At 49.1% G+C, this 20220-nt stretch overlaps 1 protein-coding gene across 6 annotated transcripts in view; it reads left to right on the plus strand.

Moving 5' to 3' along the window:
- The window catches only part of SSH1 (slingshot protein phosphatase 1), a 40804-nt gene extending 22358 nt beyond the window's left edge, over nt 1–18446 (plus strand). For 5 of the 6 annotated variants that reach the window (XM_087754418.1, XM_087754422.1, XM_009472442.2 and 2 more), the window contains 12 exons: nt 492–556; nt 1327–1448; nt 3648–3716; nt 4155–4220; nt 5530–5724; nt 5967–6060; nt 7453–7581; nt 8744–8790; nt 10151–10297; nt 10991–11191; nt 12106–12736; nt 13204–18446. In XM_087754418.1, the coding sequence (XP_087610544.1) occupies nt 492–556; nt 1327–1448; nt 3648–3716; nt 4155–4220; nt 5530–5724; nt 5967–6060; nt 7453–7581; nt 8744–8790; nt 10151–10297; nt 10991–11191; nt 12106–12736; nt 13204–14481 (3044 nt within the window). In that variant the 3' untranslated portion in view covers nt 14482–18446. The other variant, XM_087754423.1, reaches the window with a different exon arrangement.
- Nucleotides 18447–20220: the final 1774 nt, after the last annotated feature.

Below are 20220 nucleotides of genomic sequence, written 5' to 3' on the forward strand. Positions count from 1 at the left end.
CCAAACCGGGCCGCTCCTGCAGCCCTTCCTCCTCAGGAGTTTCTCATGTTCAGATATACCCTCCATAAGGCCAGTGAGGCTGATCCCACGATGCTATGTGTGTTTCACAAGTCAGTTTTTCTTTTCTCCCTTGTTCTTTTTTTTTTTTTTTTTTAACCAGAGTTGTTCCTCCTGTCCTCGGTGCCCATATCTTTGTCTTCTCTAAGGTGCCGGAACAGGAAGAGTATCATCATTTGTGCCAGTCACGGGTGGTCTCCATATATTTGGTAGCTTCCAAATACCGTAAGGTCGAGTTCTCACACAGCCAGATAACACTCATCCAAGAAGCTTGCTTCTATTAGTATTCTCTGGGACAGCAAAGTTCATTGGCCTCCCTTAAATGGTATTTTTTGACTTGGAAACATCCAATTTCATTAAAGGTCAAGACTATGCTGATTTTTGGTGCAGCAAGTGAGCGACCCTTTCTGATTATTTCTCTGCTTTCTCTGCAGGTGATTTGCCCCAGCACCTCCAGGTGATGATCAACCTTCTTCGCTGTGAGGATAGGATCAAACTGGTAAGAAAGGATGCATTTTGCTGCTCTCCTTTTCTGTTGGAAGTGTTTGAAACAGACCTGTAGAGGTTCATGAAAAGCATCGGCAAATCCGAGGTTTCAGAGTCAGCTGGTTGCCAGCCCTACCGCGTTTCCCTGTCCACTCCTTTTGCCCTGGTCCTTACGTCCACATAATGAGTTGGGTCAGGAGACTGATCTGTCTGAAGTGTGTTTTGTTAGATTTAATTTTCCAGTCAGCTGACAAACACTAATACAGGAGAAGAGACAGGAGCTCGCTGATGCTGGTGGACACTCTTAAGTCAGTCTTGAAATTGCATCCAAATGGGGCTGGGCTTTCTTTTAAAGAAATCTGCAGAGGCTATAAAAGTTGCTGCAGAAAAGTCTGTGTCAGTTTTCCCCTCCAGCATGACTAACATACTTCAGTGAAGGCTTGTGAGTGGAAGAATCCTCTGAGCCTGCCTCTGTTTTCAGTTCAGTGCACGACCAATGTTTTTACCAGCTTTCTAGTTGGACCTCTTTAGAACAAATCTTCAGGTTATGTTTTGTAGTATTTCTCTGAACAGGGGCAGGTAATCTAGGCTAATCTCTCCACCCAATGCCAAGTCAAACTGGCAACCAGCCTTGCTGGAAGATGGACTGTCTCTCCCTGTGTCTTTCATACTGCAGCTAAATAAAGCTCGTGGGTACAATTACACCTTAAAAAAATACTAGGCAGCAATGGAAGTCATAATTGTCCAAAAGCTAGTTTGCAGAGCTTGATGACCTTTTTCTAGGCTGTCCGTTTGGAAAGTGTGTGGACGGACCGAGTCCGGTACATGGTGGTTGTATACAGCAGCGGACGACAGGACACAGAAGAGAATATTCTGCTGGGTGTGGATTTCTCCAGCAAGGAGAGGTATGTCTGAGGCGAGGCTGGGCTTGGAAATCAGGCAGGCTGGGTTCTCTGGAAAGGCTGTCAACGCCAAACTGTCCCCAAGCGGCTGGTTTACACATATCTGCAAATTCTAGCAAGAGAAAGGACATGTGTTGCGTTTTCTGACCAGTTATGAGGGCGAGAGGGTGATTTTTGTTCCAGAAAGCTTTCGGTCTCCTTGGGCTCTCTGGGCAGTTGTGGGCAAAGTGTTCACGTGTAATCCATCTGTAGGGCTGTGCTGTCTACCTCATCTGTGGTAGTTTGCTGTCTGCTTGCTACAAAATGCTCTTGCAGGCACATTTGCAGAACTGGAACTTATTCTATCCACCAGACTTGAAGTCTGTTGATGGTATGATGCAATGGAGCTGGTTTTTTTTTTTGGGGGGGGGGGGGGGGAGTAGCTTAGTTGCCAAATAACATCAAAAAACAATACTGCAAAAGTACCTCCAAAACCAACAAACAAATGTGTCAGTAATGAGCTGTTTCTTTTGTCTAACTGATAAGAGCACATAATATTTTGAAAGGCAAATAAAATATTTTGTTATCTCAGATCCTCTCGCATTATTCCAGTTCTAGGTGAGTAAACCAAGGCAGAAAAGCTCTTGGCTCAGAGAGACAGGGCTGGTTTGGCAGAGCTGGAGTTAGAAGCCAGAGCTTCCAGACTGTTGTTTCTGTTCTCCGATGATTTAACAGGCTCCCGTGTTGTGCTGGTGCAGCGAGTGTGACTTTTGTTTTCTTTTTGGAAAACCTTAGTGGTTGTTTCCATTGCTATAAGTGGAAGGGGAGAGCTTTTGCGCTGCAGTGAGACCTGTAGGGAAACTCCTAGCTGTGCCTTCCTAAAAAGATTATTGTCATGGGCGTTGATGCTGCCTCTTGTATCTGCTGTTAAATTACTGCTGTTAGTGTTACGGAGGAAATTCTAATGTAGTGTTTCCTTATGGCACACTTGGTGTGCAACAGCAGTGAATGTTTGCTATGTCATCTTCAAATCTGAAGCAAGCTTGCAGTAATTTGCTCCTGGTGATTATTGATGTGAGACAGGAGGAAAGATGGAAAAGTTAGGACAAATCCATCCTAACTGTAAGGTTAGCTCCCATTTCAGTTACCGGCTCCCCTGAAAGCCAAAGTTTTTGTTAATTAAGGGCAAGTCTCACGCATAAAGTCGTCAGTTGGCATTAGCAACTTCATTGAGTGACTCCATGGCTCCGTGTTGGGGCTGAAATGTCCCTGCTGAGCTGTAAGTGTTCTCACTGCTGACAGTTTGACTGGTCGGGCGCTTTTGTGGGTTTTATTCCTTTTACACGTGTTTAATAAAAAACATTTTTACTCGCAAAGCTCTAAAGTGCACATTGTCCACATGTGTGTTCAGACTGGCCTGTCAAATCCTTTGATCCGCTGTGGAAAGTGGCTGAAGGCTTAAAAGAGAAAGGAAAAGAACAAAACAAAACCCGAGTTCTTTGCTAACTGGCTGTTGCTGTATGCATCCCAATTTCCTTTAAAACTTTAATATCTCACTAGCTTAATTATTTACTAGTTGAAAGTTACTGGCCCCCTTTATAGTATGGTTTTCTTGCCAGATTGCATCTCTGAAATGAAAGTGTTCTTTTGGGTTAGGTAAACTCATCAAATCCGGTTTTGTCTTTTCTACCAGCCAGAGTGATGAAGGGAAAATCGAACATGCAGTCCTTTGAAAGGCCCCTTGGGTCCTTTTCGGGAAGGGCAGGCGGCTGCTCCGCCACCTACCCAGGCTTGCTTTCTGCCCGGCTTTAGCGAGCTGATCTCTGCAGCCAGATCACTGTGATCTGCTTTTATGCCCTGTTAGGGAGCTGCCTTGAACTGAGCTCACGAGGGTGAGAGAGCAGGAAAGGCGATGGGGCAAATACTGCAGTGCTTTCTGGCAGGCTCTGGAGGGGGAGAGGAGGGCTGGTAATTTTGATTCTTGCTTCTCTTATGTTTCTCCAGCCCTGTGGAGCAATCGGCATGCTAATATCAGAGCAGACCTTTAGACTTCAGCTGCCAGTCTCCTTGTGTGTTATGCATTTGATGGCCTAAGATATTATGAGGAATTACTAGAGCAAGACTTGAGGATTTTAAAAATTGAAGAGTATTAATTATTTAGGATATTGGTGTGACCACATTGTGGCCTATATTTAACATCCTGTATTACAATCTCTCTTCCAGTAAAAGCTGCACTATAGGAATGGTTCTTCGTCTGTGGAGTGATACTAAAATCCATCTTGATGGTGATGGGTAAGAAACCACATTAAAAGGATAAATGTGAATGTCCTTCCCTACTTGGGGGCTGCTCTAGGAGAGATTCTCTATCACCTTGCAAATGAAGTTCCAATTTTGGATTCATGGCTGCAGTCCGCTTATTCAGACAGTGAGTTTTTGTCTTGCTGCCCTCAAGCTGCTCGGTGGAACCTGTGATACCCAGTGAACGTTCTCTGAAATCCCACTCGAGGGCTGGACCTCCAGTTCCTGGCAGCCTACGCCGGGAAGGGTGTCCGCTTGCCATTCTTATTTGGGAGGATGTTGGAAAATCGGGGATACAAATTCTCATCCCTGATTCTTTTTGACTGTGAGTGCCCCTATAGGTGCCTTGCGGTAGCTGTTTGTAGAGTGCAACTTGTGATGCAGAGAAGAGCAGTTTCTGACTGTTTTTTTTTTTTCCCCTCTCTCTTTTAGTGGCTTCAGCGTGAGCACTGCAGGGAGAATGCACATCTTCAAGCCAGTGTCTGTGCAAGCCATGTGGTATGTGTGTTAATTAGCTTTATTGAGAAAAAGACTGTCATTTCTGTGAATAAATTAAAAACAAATAAACTGCATTTCAGCATTCTCCATAATTGGCGTTTAGTGAGCTGCAGCAGAGATGCTGCTTCCCTGTGTCAGCAGGTAGCAGTACTATAAAGGGACTGTGAGAATCCTGATCCAAAACCAGGATCTTCTGCTTCTGTTCAGAGCAGCTATGTGCTCTTCAATATAAGGGAAACGGCACTAGTGAGATGAATAAATATGAAAGACCAACTTGAATTCATCAGGCTGCAAACCCAGTCTTTCCTCTCTCTGCATATTTTTCTAACTGGCTGAAGGAGGAGTCTCGGGACCCATTGCCAATCTGATGGCGTTCCCCATCTTCTGCCTCATTCCTGGGGCCAGGCTGGGGTTCCTGCCGCGCGGAAACTTGCCGTGCCGCCCCGGGTGCCTGTTCACCTTTCAGCTCCTGTCACCCCTCCCATGTGCAGGGATTCCAAAACACTGAAGCAGAGGTGGCTGAATCAGCAGCAGCTGTGCCAGCAAATTCCTCCTCGAAGAGGCTGCTACTCAGCCCCGCAGAGAACAAATGCATCTTTTTTGGCCTGGTCAGTTTGCTGGCTCCTGTTGGAGCCTCGAGAGATCCCTGTCTTTGCGGCATCTGATAGGGAAAAGATACAGATGTAGAGAAGGATGTCGTGCTAGGGATGATTTGGTACAGAAGCAAATGAAGCTCTTGTTCCTGTCATTTTTTAACTCGGCCCCTCCTGTTGGCAACCTTAGATGTGGTTAATGTATTCGGTACAATGACATCTTCGGAGCAGAGCCTTAAAAAAAAGAAAAGAAAAAAAATGAGGAGGGAAGGAAGGAAAAAGTAATGCTAGAATTTGCAAAAACAAATGACCCAATCTGGGCCTTGTCCCTGGAGCATGTCAGGGGCCAAGAATGCTGGTAAATATGTATTTGACTCCTTGCTGAAGGTGGTTTGAAAATTGTCCACGTTCTTTATTTTTCTTTGGTCTGGCTTTACAAGTTAGCTAATGATTAGATCCCAGAGTGACTTGTGCTTTGTGCTTGCCTGTTAATCAGGAGAAGATTTCAGCCTCTGCCTTGGACTGGCTCTTGAGAAGGCCTCCAAGGTGCAATTTGTGCCCTCTTTGAACTCTGATACAATAAATCTGCTGCTCTTAAAAAGCAAACTGCAACAAGCAATGCTGAAAATCTTCTTTTCTCTGTGAAAATCTCTCAGATCCTGCTCTGTCTGTTCCTGCTGCTCACATCTGCACAAATTTGTTCTCCAAACTTGCAGGTCTGCTTTACAGATCCTCCATAAAGCCTGTGAAGTTGCAAGAAGGTACAACTACTTCCCAGGTGGGATGGCCTTGGTCTGGGCCACGTACTACGAGAGCTGCATCAGCTCCGACCAGAGCTGCATCAATGAGTGGAACGCAATGCAGGACCTGGAGTCCACCCGCCCCGACTCTCCAGCCCTGTTTGTTGACAAGTCAGTTCTGAGTTATATTAGAAAAAGTTGGTTTGGCTCACAAGACAAATCTCCCCTTCTCCCGTTTCTTCCTCCAGTGGTTCGTTTCCTTTCTTTTTGTAAATGTCTTCAAACGTTTTTCTTCCGTTATTCTCATAAAAATTGCTTTTAAAACAAGTCTTTGCCACCACTCCTCTGTACTGCTTGAGTTGTGCCATATGTTTACTGCCAGCTTGGAGACATCCTCTCCCTTTCCTTTTCAGGCCAACTGAAAGGGAACGAACAGAACGGCTCATTAAAGCCAAACTCCGGAGCATCATGATGAGCAAAGACCTGGAAAATGTGACTTCTAAGGAGGTAAATATAAAAATTCCTGTTCTCTTATTCTTCCTGCTAGATTCCTTTTCTGGAGAGTGCTGCACTGATGAAGAGACACCATATGACTCGGTGTCACTGGCTTTTGAGTGTGTATTTCCAACTGTTCTGTGAAGGCTCTGCTCTTTGCCTTTGCTATATCTGTTTCTCCAGCAGGGAAATCGGGGTATTACCAACATCGGAGTGTGTTTTTTCAAGACCTTAGTAACAAGTATGTGACTTTCAAGTGCATAGTGCCTGGTTCTCTGCCAACAGAGTGGCATCAGAGGTGATGCCTGCATTACAGTTGGTTGCAGCACACGTAGGCATGTCCAAGCAATGCATCGCAGCCGCTTATTCCTCAGTGTATCCCTGGGAATTACGCAAGCAAAGGCAGTGCTCAAAAGTTGAAGCAGGTGGCTTGAGGCCTCACAGCTGTGTTAGATGAGTGTCCTGATCTTTGCTTGCTCATGGGCAGCACAGAGCAAAGTATATGCCTTCCTTTCTCCTTGTCGGCTTCGTTTTAGGGTTTTATTTTCTTTGCTCCTGAACAAATGTCAGAGGCGCTAGCAAACAACATTTTGCTAGGGAGTTTATGGATGGAGAATCACAAGTCAAGGCTAAAGCTGGTTTCGATCCATCCCACAGGCTGGTGTAAATACATCTAGCCGCAGTGCAGACATACTCGGAGCAAATGGAAATAGTTCTTTTGGGGTTGGGTTTTTGTTTGTTTTTCAAGGGAGGCTATTAACATGCAGGGCTTTCCTTCCTAAAGCTTAGCGCTGAAGGCTTCAGATCCACTCTTGTGTAACAGCAGCGTTACAAGTTGTAGGCGTAAGCTGAGAACTCGTCTGTCTGTGTGCGTGTTCTTAACTCGTGGTGCAGTCGAGATGCTTCGATTTTGCTGCAACCGTTTTCCATAGTGGGTTAAACAAAGTTGTGCTGCTTTGCACCGCACCTTCCTGCAGCTGAGGTGCAGTGAGAGGACTGTATGTCCGTGCCCTGGCCTTTTAAAAAGGGAGAGTACTGGAAATCTCTCTTCACCAGCACTGCTGCCATTATTCACTCCTTGCTTGTAATGGGTTTCACGTTTGTTTGTTAGCTTCTCTCCAAGGTCTTGTTTTTTACCTCTCGAATTATTTTTAAGAAGCAGGCACCCCAAAATATAGGGTTTGTACGCAGATGTTACCTGAAGCTTTATTTACAGATCTTAAATCTGTGGGCCTAGGATACTTGGAGAGATGCCACATAGTGAGATTTCTTGTCTCCAAAAGGTCGAATCCCTCTTGCTGTTTTTAATGAAGGACAGAAAAAGCGTTTTGCAGAGGAGTGCCAACAAATGTTCCGTTGAACAGACATGATTCTAGGTGGCATCCTTTGTTTTCTTCTCCGCAGATACGAAATGAGCTGGAGAAACACATGAATTGCAACTTGAAGGAATTCAAGGAATTTATAGACAATGAAATGCTGCTTATCCTGGGTCAGATGGACAAACCATCTCTGATTTTTGATCATTTATATCTGGTAAGCTGCTATGTTAGGAGCTCCAGAATAGCAGGAGGCTCAGTGGGAGTGATCTGACAAGTCACTGGACTCAGGGGAAGCTGGATTTGGTGTCAAGGCTGACTTGTGCAGCATGAGCAAGAGGTACAGCCCGCTATCCTGCCCTCTGTGCAGACTTTACTCCAGGACCCCTATTGCTTGTAAAAGCCCGCAGTAGAGAAGCCCTTTTTTCTAGCTGCGTTCCTGTTTCTGGGACTTGATATGATGGTTCTTTCCTGGCAGGTTGATCCTGTTTCAGGACATACCATGGCATAGCTCAAGTTCTCTCTATGCACGCTCTTTTTCTGTTTCTAGCAGTGGAGATTTTCTTTTACGACAAACAAAGGGTCTAGCTGTGGATGCTGCCTCAGTGCTCTTTGATTAGGGTCACTGTATTGTTTTTCTCGACGGAGCCTATGAAGTTCTGTTTGCATGGCCAGAACTGTGTAAATAAGGTTGAAGGTGATGTGCTGTTCCAGCTTGTGCAAAAGCAGAGCGCGATGCGTGTTTCGTCTGATCTTTTGCCACTAGATGGTACTCCAAGCAAAACCAGGCACTGCCATCTGGAACAAAGACTTGCTTGAGATGAACACATTTCATGCCTGTTATGCTTGGTTTTGTTTTGTTTTTTTTCTTTTCTGGAGAGACTTAGGGGAAGTGCTCATGTTTGAGGGCAAAACCTGCTTTTTAAACCCTTTTTAGCTTTCTGTTTTGCAAGTGGGGGGGGGGGGGGGGGATTCAAGGTGTAACCACACCCATAACTTTCAGGATTTGCCTCACTTCTCATATACCCGTGATCCCAGTCATGCCACACATCATCGTTTTCTTTCCCTGCATTATTTATCTCTGTGGTTAAAAACCCAGAGTGGCCGGGGGCAGTGATTTGGGATGTGCTCTGTGACATGCTGGCCGAGAACTAACTCCTTAACTGAGGACGTAATGGCCTTGTCCCCTCCTTCAGGAGGTCCCTGCCTGTTCAGGACAGGGCATCTCTGTGCTGAGCTGCAGCGCTGGCTGCAGTGATGCCATGCTGCTGTTTCAGAGGGTGTTACCAATATTTCAGCGAGGCTGGGGGATTGCGGAACCTTAGGAAAGAGGGAAGGTCTCGGGCTCCTTTGAAACATGTGGTTTGTGGCTGTTGCAGGGGTCCGAGTGGAACGCCTCCAACCTCGAGGAGCTGCAGGGCTCGGGGTGAGTACTGCACCTTTCAGGCACCAGCCTTAGACTCTGAAACCTCCCGTCGTTTGCCTTTCACTTACATTCAGGTCTCTTGAGCTGCTCTACAACGTTGGTGGACTGTAGGGATGAGTTTGGGCCCATTCCTAGCCATGTGGGTAACTTACCGGCACGACCTTGGTCAAGAAATCTTTCCTACCTCGTTTCTATCAATCACATGTAGAGTGGAAATAACAAAACTTCTCGTTTGTGAAGTACCTCAAGATCTCTGAACCCCCCCAGTGTGTAGCAGCCGAGCGTGAAATGGCCATACATGTTGTTGTGTCAGGTGTGAATTCCTGCAGGCTGCAGAAGAGCAAATATTGCAGCGCTAGGCTTAGGAAAAAAACTCTATCTAAACGGAGCAGAACTTCCCGTGGATGAGCAATCTCCATCTCACCTGCCCAGACAGGCAGCTGCAGGGCTGTCTTTCACCACGCTCTCATCACTGCACCACTTCTTGGCTTGATTTACTTTCACGCTTTTTGGACGAGTGAGAATTTTGTGTATAAATATTTGTTGCTTGCCCAAGGCATACACCAACCCTGATGTGAGAAACTGAAAAATATTGCTCAACAGCATGACTAAAAATATTTAATTTGGAGTCCTTGAGAACAGATGTCTGAACATCTTTGAACAAGTAAATCAACCAGTGCGCTAATACTTCTGATCTACGGGGAAGGCATCTTGACATGCAATGTCTAAAAGTCAAAGCTGGACAAATTCTGAAACAAATATCCTGTGTCCTTGATTTGTCTGAATGATAGGAGGTAATAAATCAATATGGGCATTCGTTCTGCCCAAGTACATTGTAATCCCTGCTGTAATATTTGGCAGGAATCAAGAGATACCATGTGACTTTCATTTCATATTTTTGGTCAGAAAGAAGAGAAAAGGATGGTTTTGCAGCTAAAGCCTGCAGTTGAAAATTGCGATTCCCAGGGTGTGTTCCCAGCTCTTGCCCAAACGAATCACTTGCAGCTGATGCGCTTTTCTTCTTTCAGCAGCCCAGGAGCTGTGTGTGGCACACAGTGAGGAGTTTCTGATTAGGTTACAAAGCCTCGGCAGATGGGATAAAATAAACTCCCTCCTGTGCCCAAGGTCTCTTGTTGCTTTGAACGGGATGTGCCGGTGGTGAGAGATGGGTGAATGAGCAGGCCCCGCACCTCACGTGCGTGACCTGTGGCACTGGGCATCCCGGGGGGTTCGGGATTAGGGCTGTAGACTAAAATCTTACAGTTCGTGTTGTGTCAGATTTCATGGACTTCACAAGGTGTGCCAGTTCCCTTTCATGACCATGGCACTTGAACTTTATTTTTCTTTTCGTTCTCCACAGCATTGACTACATTTTGAATGTGACCAGGGAAATTGATAACTTTTTCCCCGGTTTGTTCGCCTATCACAATATCCGAGTGTATGACGAGGAGACAACAGACCTCCTGGCTCACTGGAATGAGGCGTACCACTTTATAAATAAGGCCAAGTAAGTGAGCTGGGAGACACAACTTGGTGTGAGAGCACATCCGAGCCACGGGGTCTGACACTGCCCTGCAGGTTTCATCCAGCGCGGAGCTGGGCCCCCCCTGAACCCACACCACCACTGAAGGAGGCAACAGGGCATTTGCGTTACTGCTTTTGCCAAAAGTTTTCTGTGTCCCTGGAACTTCCCCGTACCACGTCTCTTCCTGTACTGGCATTAATCTGTTCTTAGCCTATGATGTTTTTTATTATTATTATTTTGTTTTGCTTCCAAAAGGAAACGAGGACATTTCCTCTTCTCAAGAAGTCCTGGAAATACTCCAACACGTGTCTGTGTTGCACGAGCCCCAGCTGTCTCTGCACTCAAGAGACGGTGACAGAGCCCATCAAACTTTGCTGGGCTCTTACACTCAGGTTGTTCCTGCTTATCCCTCTATCCAAAGACTCGGGCAGGCAGGAGGCTTCGTGGTGGTCTCTGAAATGGCAGCATGATTGAAGTTGCCCTTCTCTAACTCCTGACTTTTCTGGAGAGAGATTCTTCTCGTGGCCCACTGAGTCCAAAACATTTCTCACCTACTGAGCCGTGGTGTTAGGGTGGTCAGGAGGACAAAGTACTGTCCCTCCACTGTGTAAAATGGTAACAACAGATACCGTAACCAGAAAGATAAGACATATTTTCCCGTTTGTCCTTCTGCAGAAAGAATCACTCCAAGTGCCTGGTGCACTGCAAAATGGGTGTGAGCCGGTCAGCATCTACTGTTATAGCTTATGCAATGAAGGAGTTTGGCTGGTCACTGGAAAAGGCCTATAATTACGTGAAGCAAAAACGCAGCATTGCAAGACCGAATGCAGGCTTCATGAGACAGCTTTTGGAATATGAAGGCATTTTAGATGCGAGGTAAGGTGACAGGATGAGTGGAAAGGTGACCTGCATGAAATAAAGGAGCTCATTGTAGGCAACCTCTCGTGTTTTTGTATCACAAAACATTAATTGATTCTCCATGGAGTTTCAGGCAACAGGTTCTTCTGATGTCTTGCACACATGCGTGTCGTGCTCAAAGGTGCTGTCAGAGTGTGCGTGGTGCTGTCGTCTGAAGGGTCCTTTTTCAGAAGGGTAGATGCAGAAGCCTGGGCTAATTGTGTTTTTCTAAACCTTTTCCATGCCAGGCCTCCCTGAATGGAAATTAGCTGTCTTCTAGGGCAATCTGCTCTGGTTTAATTCAGTGAGGGTTTCTCTGCATTTGGGAAGCATGTTCGTATTTCTCAGCAGCCAGTACTGTTCAGCGAAACATTGTTCATGTTTTATGAGGCAGAACTGAGCTCAGGCAGTGTTGGAGGCAAATCATTTTAAGTTCTGGGTGACCATGCCAATCACAAGTCTTTGTCATTGCAAGTGTTGTGGCATCTAATAAGGGTTTCTGCATGCTCCGCTTGGCCTCTGCTCTACTGGGGGAGGAGGAGGAAAAATTTTCACTGTGGTTCAGCAGGAGCTGTGCCATGAGACGTGCAGAGATGTTGGTTCAGAGTGTTTTGCTCTGACAGAGGGCTCTGTGCCCCTCTGCCCTGAGGGACTCCTCCCCAGGGCTGTTCCCATCGTGGGGCTGCGAGTCTGCTGGGCCACAGAGACTCTGGAGCGGGCAGGCAGGAGGGACAAAATCCTGATGCTAGAGATGGCTTTGTCCAAGTGGGACCGCAGGGTTGGACCCAGCGGTCAGCCTTTCACTTCCAGGTTGTGGAGAGGGAGGGACGTTCCTAGAACCGAGTATCCTACAGTTCAACAGTAGTCACTTGTGTCTTTGTCCTTTCCCCCAGCAAGCAGCGCCACAATAAGCTGTGGAAGCAGCAGGCAGAGAGCAACCTACCCCAGAACACAGATGGCACCACGGGGTCAGGCGACTTCTTACTCGAGAGCTTAGACATCGACCTAGAAAATCGCCTGGCTGACCTGGACACACCTTCGCAGTCAGCGTACCTGGACAACCGCGCCGGCACAGATGTGTCTGTGGGGTTTAATTACTGCTTCCGTCGCCTCTCGGACACGCTGCTGGAGAACAAGATCCCCAGTGACAGGGAGGGCTTTTTCCACGTGGAGGAGCTGGAGCGAGATGTGCTTGTGGAGCGCACTGCCTCGCTGGTGGGACAGCCTCCATCCGCACCCTCGGAGAGGAGGCTGCTGGAAACAGCAAAAGCCCTGGAGGCAGCGGAGCCGCTGGCAGAGCTAAGCAGTTTCAGTGAGAAGGAGGTGAAGAAGAAACTGGACTTCAGCCCCAGGAAGGGAAGGATAGTGCTGGGGCCCGGGGACCCAGGGGAGGACGGTGTCAGGGAGGAAAATCCAATGGAGAAGTGGAAGCGGCGTTTGTCCATGCACAAGGAGGAGAGCAGGCTTAATAGAGAGAACTTGAATAACAACAACAGCAAAAGGAGTTGCCCAGAGGATTTTGAGGTGCGTATGGAGTTGAAATGTAGGTGATTAGCATGGCTGACTCTACTGCAAGTGAAACTGCTCTTCTCATCTTCATAGCACAGTTTCATTTGACTTGGATAAAGCCTTTCATTCCATGATGAGCTTCTTCCTTTTCGAAGTGCTTCTGAACATGGCTTTGCTTGCCCAAGCTATGGATTTAGATGCCAGAGAGAGAGCGCACACATGTGAGTGCCCTATAAACTGCTTTGGGCAACTCGCTTGCATGACCATCACTTGAAACGGTAGGTATTCTTCCATTGAAGATACTGTCTGCTGAGAAAGTACGTGGCTTTTGTTCCTGCTGCAGGGCCTTAAGAGAAGTGGAAAGGGGCTTCGTTTCAAATCCGTGTGGCTGTAAATATATTTTGTGGTCTGTGCCTCTCGCTCTGCTTATTGCTGATGTCTTGTTCTGTGCATGTTTATCTGTACCTGTTTTCTTTTTGCAGCATGATGCCGTATTTGGGATCCTCAGTAAGGTCAAGCCTTCCTATCAGTCTTGCACTGACTGCATGTATTCCTCGGCCAGTTTGTCTCCTGACTCCTTCGGGGAGCAGTGCGAAAAGTTGAACCCCGGCACCGCGCGTCGCAGCACCACCATCTGCACGCAGCCAGCCCTCCTCTCCCACATCAATTCCAACTTGGCGGACCACCTGCCCAGCAAGGCGCACTCAGAGGAAGCAATCAGAACTAAAAATAATGAGGCTCCGCTTCCTCTGTCAGCAGGAACTGGTACTTTGGAGGCTGGCACTTGCAAATCACTCGATCAACACTGCAGCATTTTGGAGAAAGAAAAAGATGCACCAAAAACCCCGGTCAAAACTCTGCGGCCCAGGAGAAACTCACACTGTGACAAGAGCCTCCTTAACACAGAAGTGGTAAAAGAAGAGTCTCTAGCCAGAAAAGATAGCAAACCTACCAAGGATCTGAAGTACTTGTTGTTCAGCAAAGACTTGGAAAAGCCGAGTGCAAACAGTTACTTGATGCAGCATCAGGAGTCTCTTATTCAGCTGCAGAAAGCAGGCTTGGTTAGGAAACACACCAAAGAGCTGGAGCGGTTGAAAAGCCTGCCCTCGGATGCCTCGTCGCTGCTCAGAGAGAGCCCCCTGAGCAGAGTCGACTCCGGCATTGCGGAGGAAGGCGAGGGTTTGATTTCACATCACGGCCTTGTACCTCTCCTGGGACCAGCCCCGTTGATACCCGAAGATGCAGAAAACGATGTGGAGAAGTTAGAGGCGAAACGCGTCTTGGAGGGGATCTCTCAGAAAACCTCCACGCCTGTCGTGTGTCGGTTGGAGCACACGAGCAGTTTCACCAAGGACTTCCTGAAGACCATCTGCTACACTCCCTCCTCCTCCCGGAGCTCCAACCTGACGCGCAGCTCCAGCAGCGACAGCATCCACAGCGTGCGGGGCAAGCCTGGCCTGGTGAAGCAGCGAACTCAGGAAATTGAGACCAGGCTGCGGCTGGCTGGCTTGACTGTGTCTTCTCCTCTGAAAAGGTCCAATTCTCTTGCCAAGCTAGGATGTCTTAACTTGTCCTCTGAGGACTTATCAAGTGACATGGATGTGTCAACCATAACGGACTCCAAAGAGGCCGTTTCAAGCGAGTCTTCCGTGCTCTGTGAGCCACAATCCACGCTGAGGAGTGCAGACATCGCCTCCAAACTGGCAGCGAAGCCAGCGGTTGGAAACTTGAAGAACACACCTTGGATGGGCAAAAGTTGATGCCTTCTGCGGGGGGAGGAGGGGGGTGGATTTGGGAGGTTTTATGGCATTTATTCATTGCACCGATGCAGTTTTGTCATCTGACTTGCAGTAGTTCATCTGATGCCACCTCTTCTTTCCCTCCTTGTACTCTAAGTGGGGAGAAAAAAAACATAATGGGTCATGGTGAATGGCACAAGGGAAAATAAAATGTATTGCATGGCTTAGAAGAGGACTTTGTGTGTGAATTGCCTGTTGTCCTGCAGGATGCTATTTCTAGTACTGTTTGCCAAGTATAATAATGTGTTTTTGTGTGTGTGTATATATAGATAGATATTTGTATCTATTTATCTATCTATATATATAAAATGCTGAAATATTCTGTTTCAAAGACTCAACAAAATAATTAGTCATGACTTTTTTTTTTACAGAACAAACACAAGTCTCCAGTTAAAACAGGGCACTTGTGGAAAAATCCTTAAAATGGTGACATGAACACTACCTCTGTTCTTGCTGACTTTTAGTCTTGGTTTGTTGTTTGGTTTTTTTTTAAAAAAAAGGCTTTTCCCACAATACTTAGTGTTGTTTGAAGGTATTCCCTTAACGTTAACTGTAAAGGGCCTGGAGGAGTATGGAGACAGAGGCTTTACCGCACCGAGTGACTTAGCTGTGAAGTGAAGGAGTATCGAGCTGTGTTCGTGTTGACTGTGTGACTTGCTGGCGTTAGTCCGTCTTCGCTGCGTGACCGGGTGAATTGTCATAGTCTCATGTTGGTGCCGGAGTGACACCCAGGCTGTGTCGTTGTCGCAGGCTTACGCTCCCGTGGAGAGGCGTCTTGTTCTTTGGGTGTTTTTGCTGTCGTCGTGGTTTGTAGTGTCCCAGTACTAATGACGAGCCTGGCCAGTAAGTGACCGTGGACCCTAGTGAAGCTTTGTGTATTGCTGTGTCAGTGTCGTGGATCCTGTCTTGGGGACCCTTCTTCATCGGGCTGTTGGTGGCATGCCAGGGCAGCGAGATGGCCGAGGAGGGACGGCTCTCCTGGTGTCCCACGCGTTCAAAATCCCAGTAGGCAATAGGTGAACGTGTGTCTTTTCTGATTATTGCTGTTGGTTTTGGTAGAACGGTTCCTGCGCGTCCTTGATTTGCCAGCAGCCTGGGAAGCTGTTGACGAAGTCCAAGGGGTTATTTATGCTGGGTGTCAGGAGGCTGGGTGGCCCCGGCGTGGGGAGCCGGGGCGTACGTGTCCCAGCTCTTGCAGGGCTGCACCAGCCTCCTGCCAGGGGTGACAGAGGCATAAATCCTGCTCTCGGGAGGGTGCATCCTCTGGGGCGAGCAGTCAAACAGAAATATGGGCTCGCTCCAATGAAAGAGAGGGATATTGAAGGTGCGGGCGAGATCTCCTTTCAGAGGAAAGCTGACGTGACCTGCAGGGGTGACAGCGGGGCTGCCCATGCTGTCCCTCGGTGAGCCCATGGTGCTGCATGCTCTGCAGCAATCGTAGCCGAGAAGGCGCATCCCTTCCCGTGCCGGAGGTCGGCTCTCGGCGACCGGTCTCAGACCGGTGTCACCATGTACTCCTCTCCTTGCTGCCCTGCTGTGGGAGATGCTTGAAACACAGCAGTTCACCAATGCTATATGAAATGCACGTTTTCTTAGAATATTTTGGGCAGCCAGCAAGGTCGAGAACTGCTCTGGGCGAGATGCCTTGGCCAAGTCAGGAGGGAAGAGCTTGAGAAGCGTGTAGGGGACGTGCTCCAAACCTTGGTGCTCTCCGAGTCCCATCTGAAACTGTGCTGGCTGCTTGTGCCTCCGGGGTGATATTTTGAAGCAGGCTTGGGGGTCAAAACGGGCCTTGGGCGTCAGTGATAGCAAACGGATGGATTTGCTCGTTTAGCGACCAGGCTGTGAGCAACAGATCTCCATCGAAAGCCATTCTTAAAAAATCCCCTCCCTGAGGTGAGGGAGAGAGCAGGGCTGCAAGCAATCGTTCTCAGAGTCTGTAGTCATCAAAAATCCACTGCCTTGAGAGAGGTTCACCGTCCGAAATGCCCAGAGGTTCCCTTTTTTTCCTTAAGCGTAAGACCCCACATTTTTATATTAACAGTGTGAGGAACTGTAGGGACTGGCAATCAGTAAATAAACGTCCCTCCTTAAAGAGTCTTAAATTTGATGTACATTTTTAGCTGGAGGCACGCTTCCTGTTTCACCCGTGAAAGCTGGTTTGAAGCAAAAGCTGCTGCGCGAGGGGACCCTGGCAAATGTGCACAAGCTTTTGCTTTTTAGTGCTGAGAAAACACTGGGTCGTCTTCAGAGTAGGACTGAAATACCCTCTACCCGATGGCGGCGTACCGTGGGCGCGTGTGCAAGTCCAGACCTGCAATAAATTTCCTAGCTTTGTATCATCTTTACTCTCCTTGCTTACACCCAGATTCTGATTTGTGAAAAGGAGCAGGCAGTGGGGGCACACGGGAGGCCCCGGGGCCGTTTGATGCCCGCGGGGCTCGGAGCAGCCGCCTGCGAGGGCCTTTGTGCCTCCTGCCCGGCGAACCTCTGCCTCGCAGCGCTGCGCTCAGGTTTGATCCCAGCACAGTTCGATCGTCAGCCTCGGCTTGCAAGGGCTGTTTGCACGGTTATTTTTCTCTGCTGTGTGTTACACCGGCACCTTTCTCAGCGCTGCAGACGCTTCCCATTGCTGCCCAGCCAAGGGAAGAAAGGGGGTGGGGGGGTCGGATTTGAATACATTCAGAAAAATTCCGTTAACTGATGCAAGCGAACATACCTATTTCCTTCCTGTTTTCTTGAGTGCCTGCCAAGTTCTGCCGTGCACAAACCACTGCTTTCCCGGGGCATAGCTCAGCGCTGACCGCCTTCCCCCTGCCCGTCCCTCGGACTCGGCTCTCGCTGGACCAACCCCACCGCTCCGCTCGTTGGGCTTGGGGCTCAGTCGCTGCGTCGTCGCGACGCTGTCGGGATAGAGGCACGGTTTAGCGGGAGTCGGTCTCGAAGCCAACGTGCGCTAGAAGCACTAGTGTGCCATTTTGAAGGTTTTTGTAGCCAAACCTACGATGCTTGCAAACTTCATTAGATTTGTTGCATGAGAAGGTAGATGTGTTTGTCCTCTCCCACGTATTGTAATTGTTCTTTTACAATTGAGTGCCTTAATAATAGTTTACAAATACTGTGTATTTATGCTGAGCTGTTAAACTCTGCTGTTTGCTGTTCTCTTTTTTTTTGGTGTTTTCGGTGGCAGTGAGACCGTTACTACTTCTGCATATCAACCTCCCGGCCCCGCTGAGCTCAGCACCGCTAACCACTTCCCCTCTGCTCTCTCTATGGTGAAACCAAAGGGCTGCGTCGAGACGCGGCCGTGCCGGCTGCAGCGCCCAGTGCCCCCATTTATCTATGCATTGCTGCAGAAACGCGGATGGGGGGAGGGGGGGGTGTCCGGGGAGATGTCCCGTCGACGGCCGCGCTTTGCTCAGCGGATTGCCAGGTGTGAATCCACACCCAGTCCCGTTCTGCCAGAAAACCCCGAAATGCACAAAACTGGCACCTTATTTCCAGTCCAGGCTTTGTCGGTCTGTGTGATAGCAATAGCCGTCCTCCTGGTTGTCCTTTCCATTACGCTGGTGGTTGGCTGGGTCCCATCCCGCCGTCGCCCTTGCAGGCATCGCCTGCTCTCTGCCGGGGAGCCGGCTCCCGACCCGGGAGGTGGAGACCGTCCTGGTTAGACCCTGACCACAGACCCGGAGAGGAGGGGTGGGTGAGTAACGTGTAGCTGTTCCAGTGCATTGCTGTACTCTATGATAACAATGTTCCTTTTATTTCATGGTATTTCTTAATTCCGGTTTTATATTTAAATATGCAGTATCTTTTGTACTGTACGTTCGCGGTAGGGGATGCATAATGCACTTTTTTTTTACTTTTGTTTGTAAAAATGTACTGTATATTTTATGTGCTTCTTGTGAGAAAAATAAACTTTTTTGTTTTCCTTTTACAACTGAGTTTTGCAGCGTTTTTGGAGGTGGGGAAGGATCAGCCCGGCCGTGGGGAACTGGCCCCGCGGGGGCAGGAGGGAGCGGAAAGAAAAGGAGGCGACGGGTGCGTATCATGGGAGCAGCAGCCCGGCTCCCGCGGTCCCCTGCCCCGTGTTATCTCTTCCCGGCTGTCCTGGCTGCGCTCCCCTTTTTTGGGGTCCTGGCTGTTTTCTGCCGCCCCTGAAGGCCGGGTCAGGAGATGCCTTTGTCCCTCTCGGTCGTGTCCGTGCAGCGCTGGACGTGTTTCAGCTGCCCCGCTGGGATGGTGAGCGCTGCAGAGCCACCCGAGCCGCGGCGTGGGCTCACTTGCCGGTTTTTTAAGGGGAGAAGGGAACAAAATAGAAATATGCTTAATTCCTGGAGGCAGGAGTAGAACTGAAATTTGTAATTCTCTGCCTAGCCTCTTTTCAGAGACCCCAGGCTGGGTTTAAGGAGAAGCGGCTCGCGCTGCGGTGCGCGTTCCCCGGCACCGAGCGGATGTTGGCAGCGGAGCCGTTGCGCGTGTGAAAGCGACGCCTGCACTGCGCTGAGCCCTCCCTGCGCGGCGCACGGAAAAGTACTTATTTGGAGAGGGGCTTGGTGCTACCGCAGCGACGTGGGCTTTTTGATTCCCACAGACCTGTGCTACAGTCTCCTCCGAAAAGCAAATCCCCAGCGTGAAAGCCGAGGAGCTAAATCCTGGGATGCGGCTTCTCTGCCCTGAGCTGATCCTGCTGCCGCCCCACGATCCACCCGAGGTGGGACCAGCCCTTCCCGGGCATTCACCAAATTTTGCCTTTAAAGGCAAACAGCGAGCATCTGTCTCGTGTGCCTGCGAGGAGTCTTGTTACTGCCTGGGATTGTTCTTGCTCTCAAAGCTGCTTCAGGGAGGAACATGTCAGTGTTTACCTTGGCAGGGTAGCAAAGCGCAGGCTGGGGATGCTCTCCAGCTTTGGCGCACTTGCTAATTGCCTCAAAGAGTCGTTAACCCCCACCAGAAATATTTGCTTTTTAGGGTTCTTCTGGGTTGATTTGGCTTGGAGTTGGCAGCTGACTGTCACCCATCAGTCGAGCGCAGCAAAGCGTGATTTACTGCCTGCCCTCCCTGCCCCGCGCTCAGCCCGGCTGCCCCGAGGAGCTGCAGCCCCCTCGCCGGGTCCGGCCAGCCGAACCTGGGCAGGAACCGGCATTTGCCGCTAACTTCATGATGCTCGTTTGCCAAATCCTCACGTGCACAGAGCTCAGGCCACAAACGCATTGCGGCGAATTAAGTGACTTAAGCCCTACCGCAGCCTTAGCAGAGGCCAGGTTTGATTCTGGAATGATGTGGGTGCAGCGATGCGCTGTGTGAGAGCAAGGGGCTGGGGAACGTCTGCCTGTCGCCTCGCAGCTGAGTGTCACACTGGAGCCGTACGTGGCACGTGCTGGCTGATGCCGCTTCGTGTCGCTGGCACGTTTCTGGGCTGCACGCACAGCTTTGCAGGGACTCACGCTGGGAAAATAATCTGTAAATGATGGAGGACGGAGCCCTGGGCTCCCTGGGATGGGTTTGTGAGGGTTTTGGTCTTCCCCTTACAATCGAGCGCGTCTCCGGTGGAAGCGTGGCTCTTCCCCCAGGTGCAGGAGCAGGGTGCTGAGCCGGTCTGGCGCTGCGCAGGCAGGTACCCGCTGCGGGAGCTGCAGCATCAGGAGCTGGAACTGGCGTCTGACACCTCCCTGATCAAGGACAGAGACCCTGGGCTGA

This window comes from Nipponia nippon, unplaced genomic scaffold (assembly GCF_047370975.1).
Source record: "Nipponia nippon isolate SJK-2023a ecotype South Korea unplaced genomic scaffold, ASM4737097v1 scaffold_18, whole genome shotgun sequence".
Taxonomy (NCBI): domain Eukaryota; kingdom Metazoa; phylum Chordata; class Aves; order Pelecaniformes; family Threskiornithidae; genus Nipponia; species Nipponia nippon.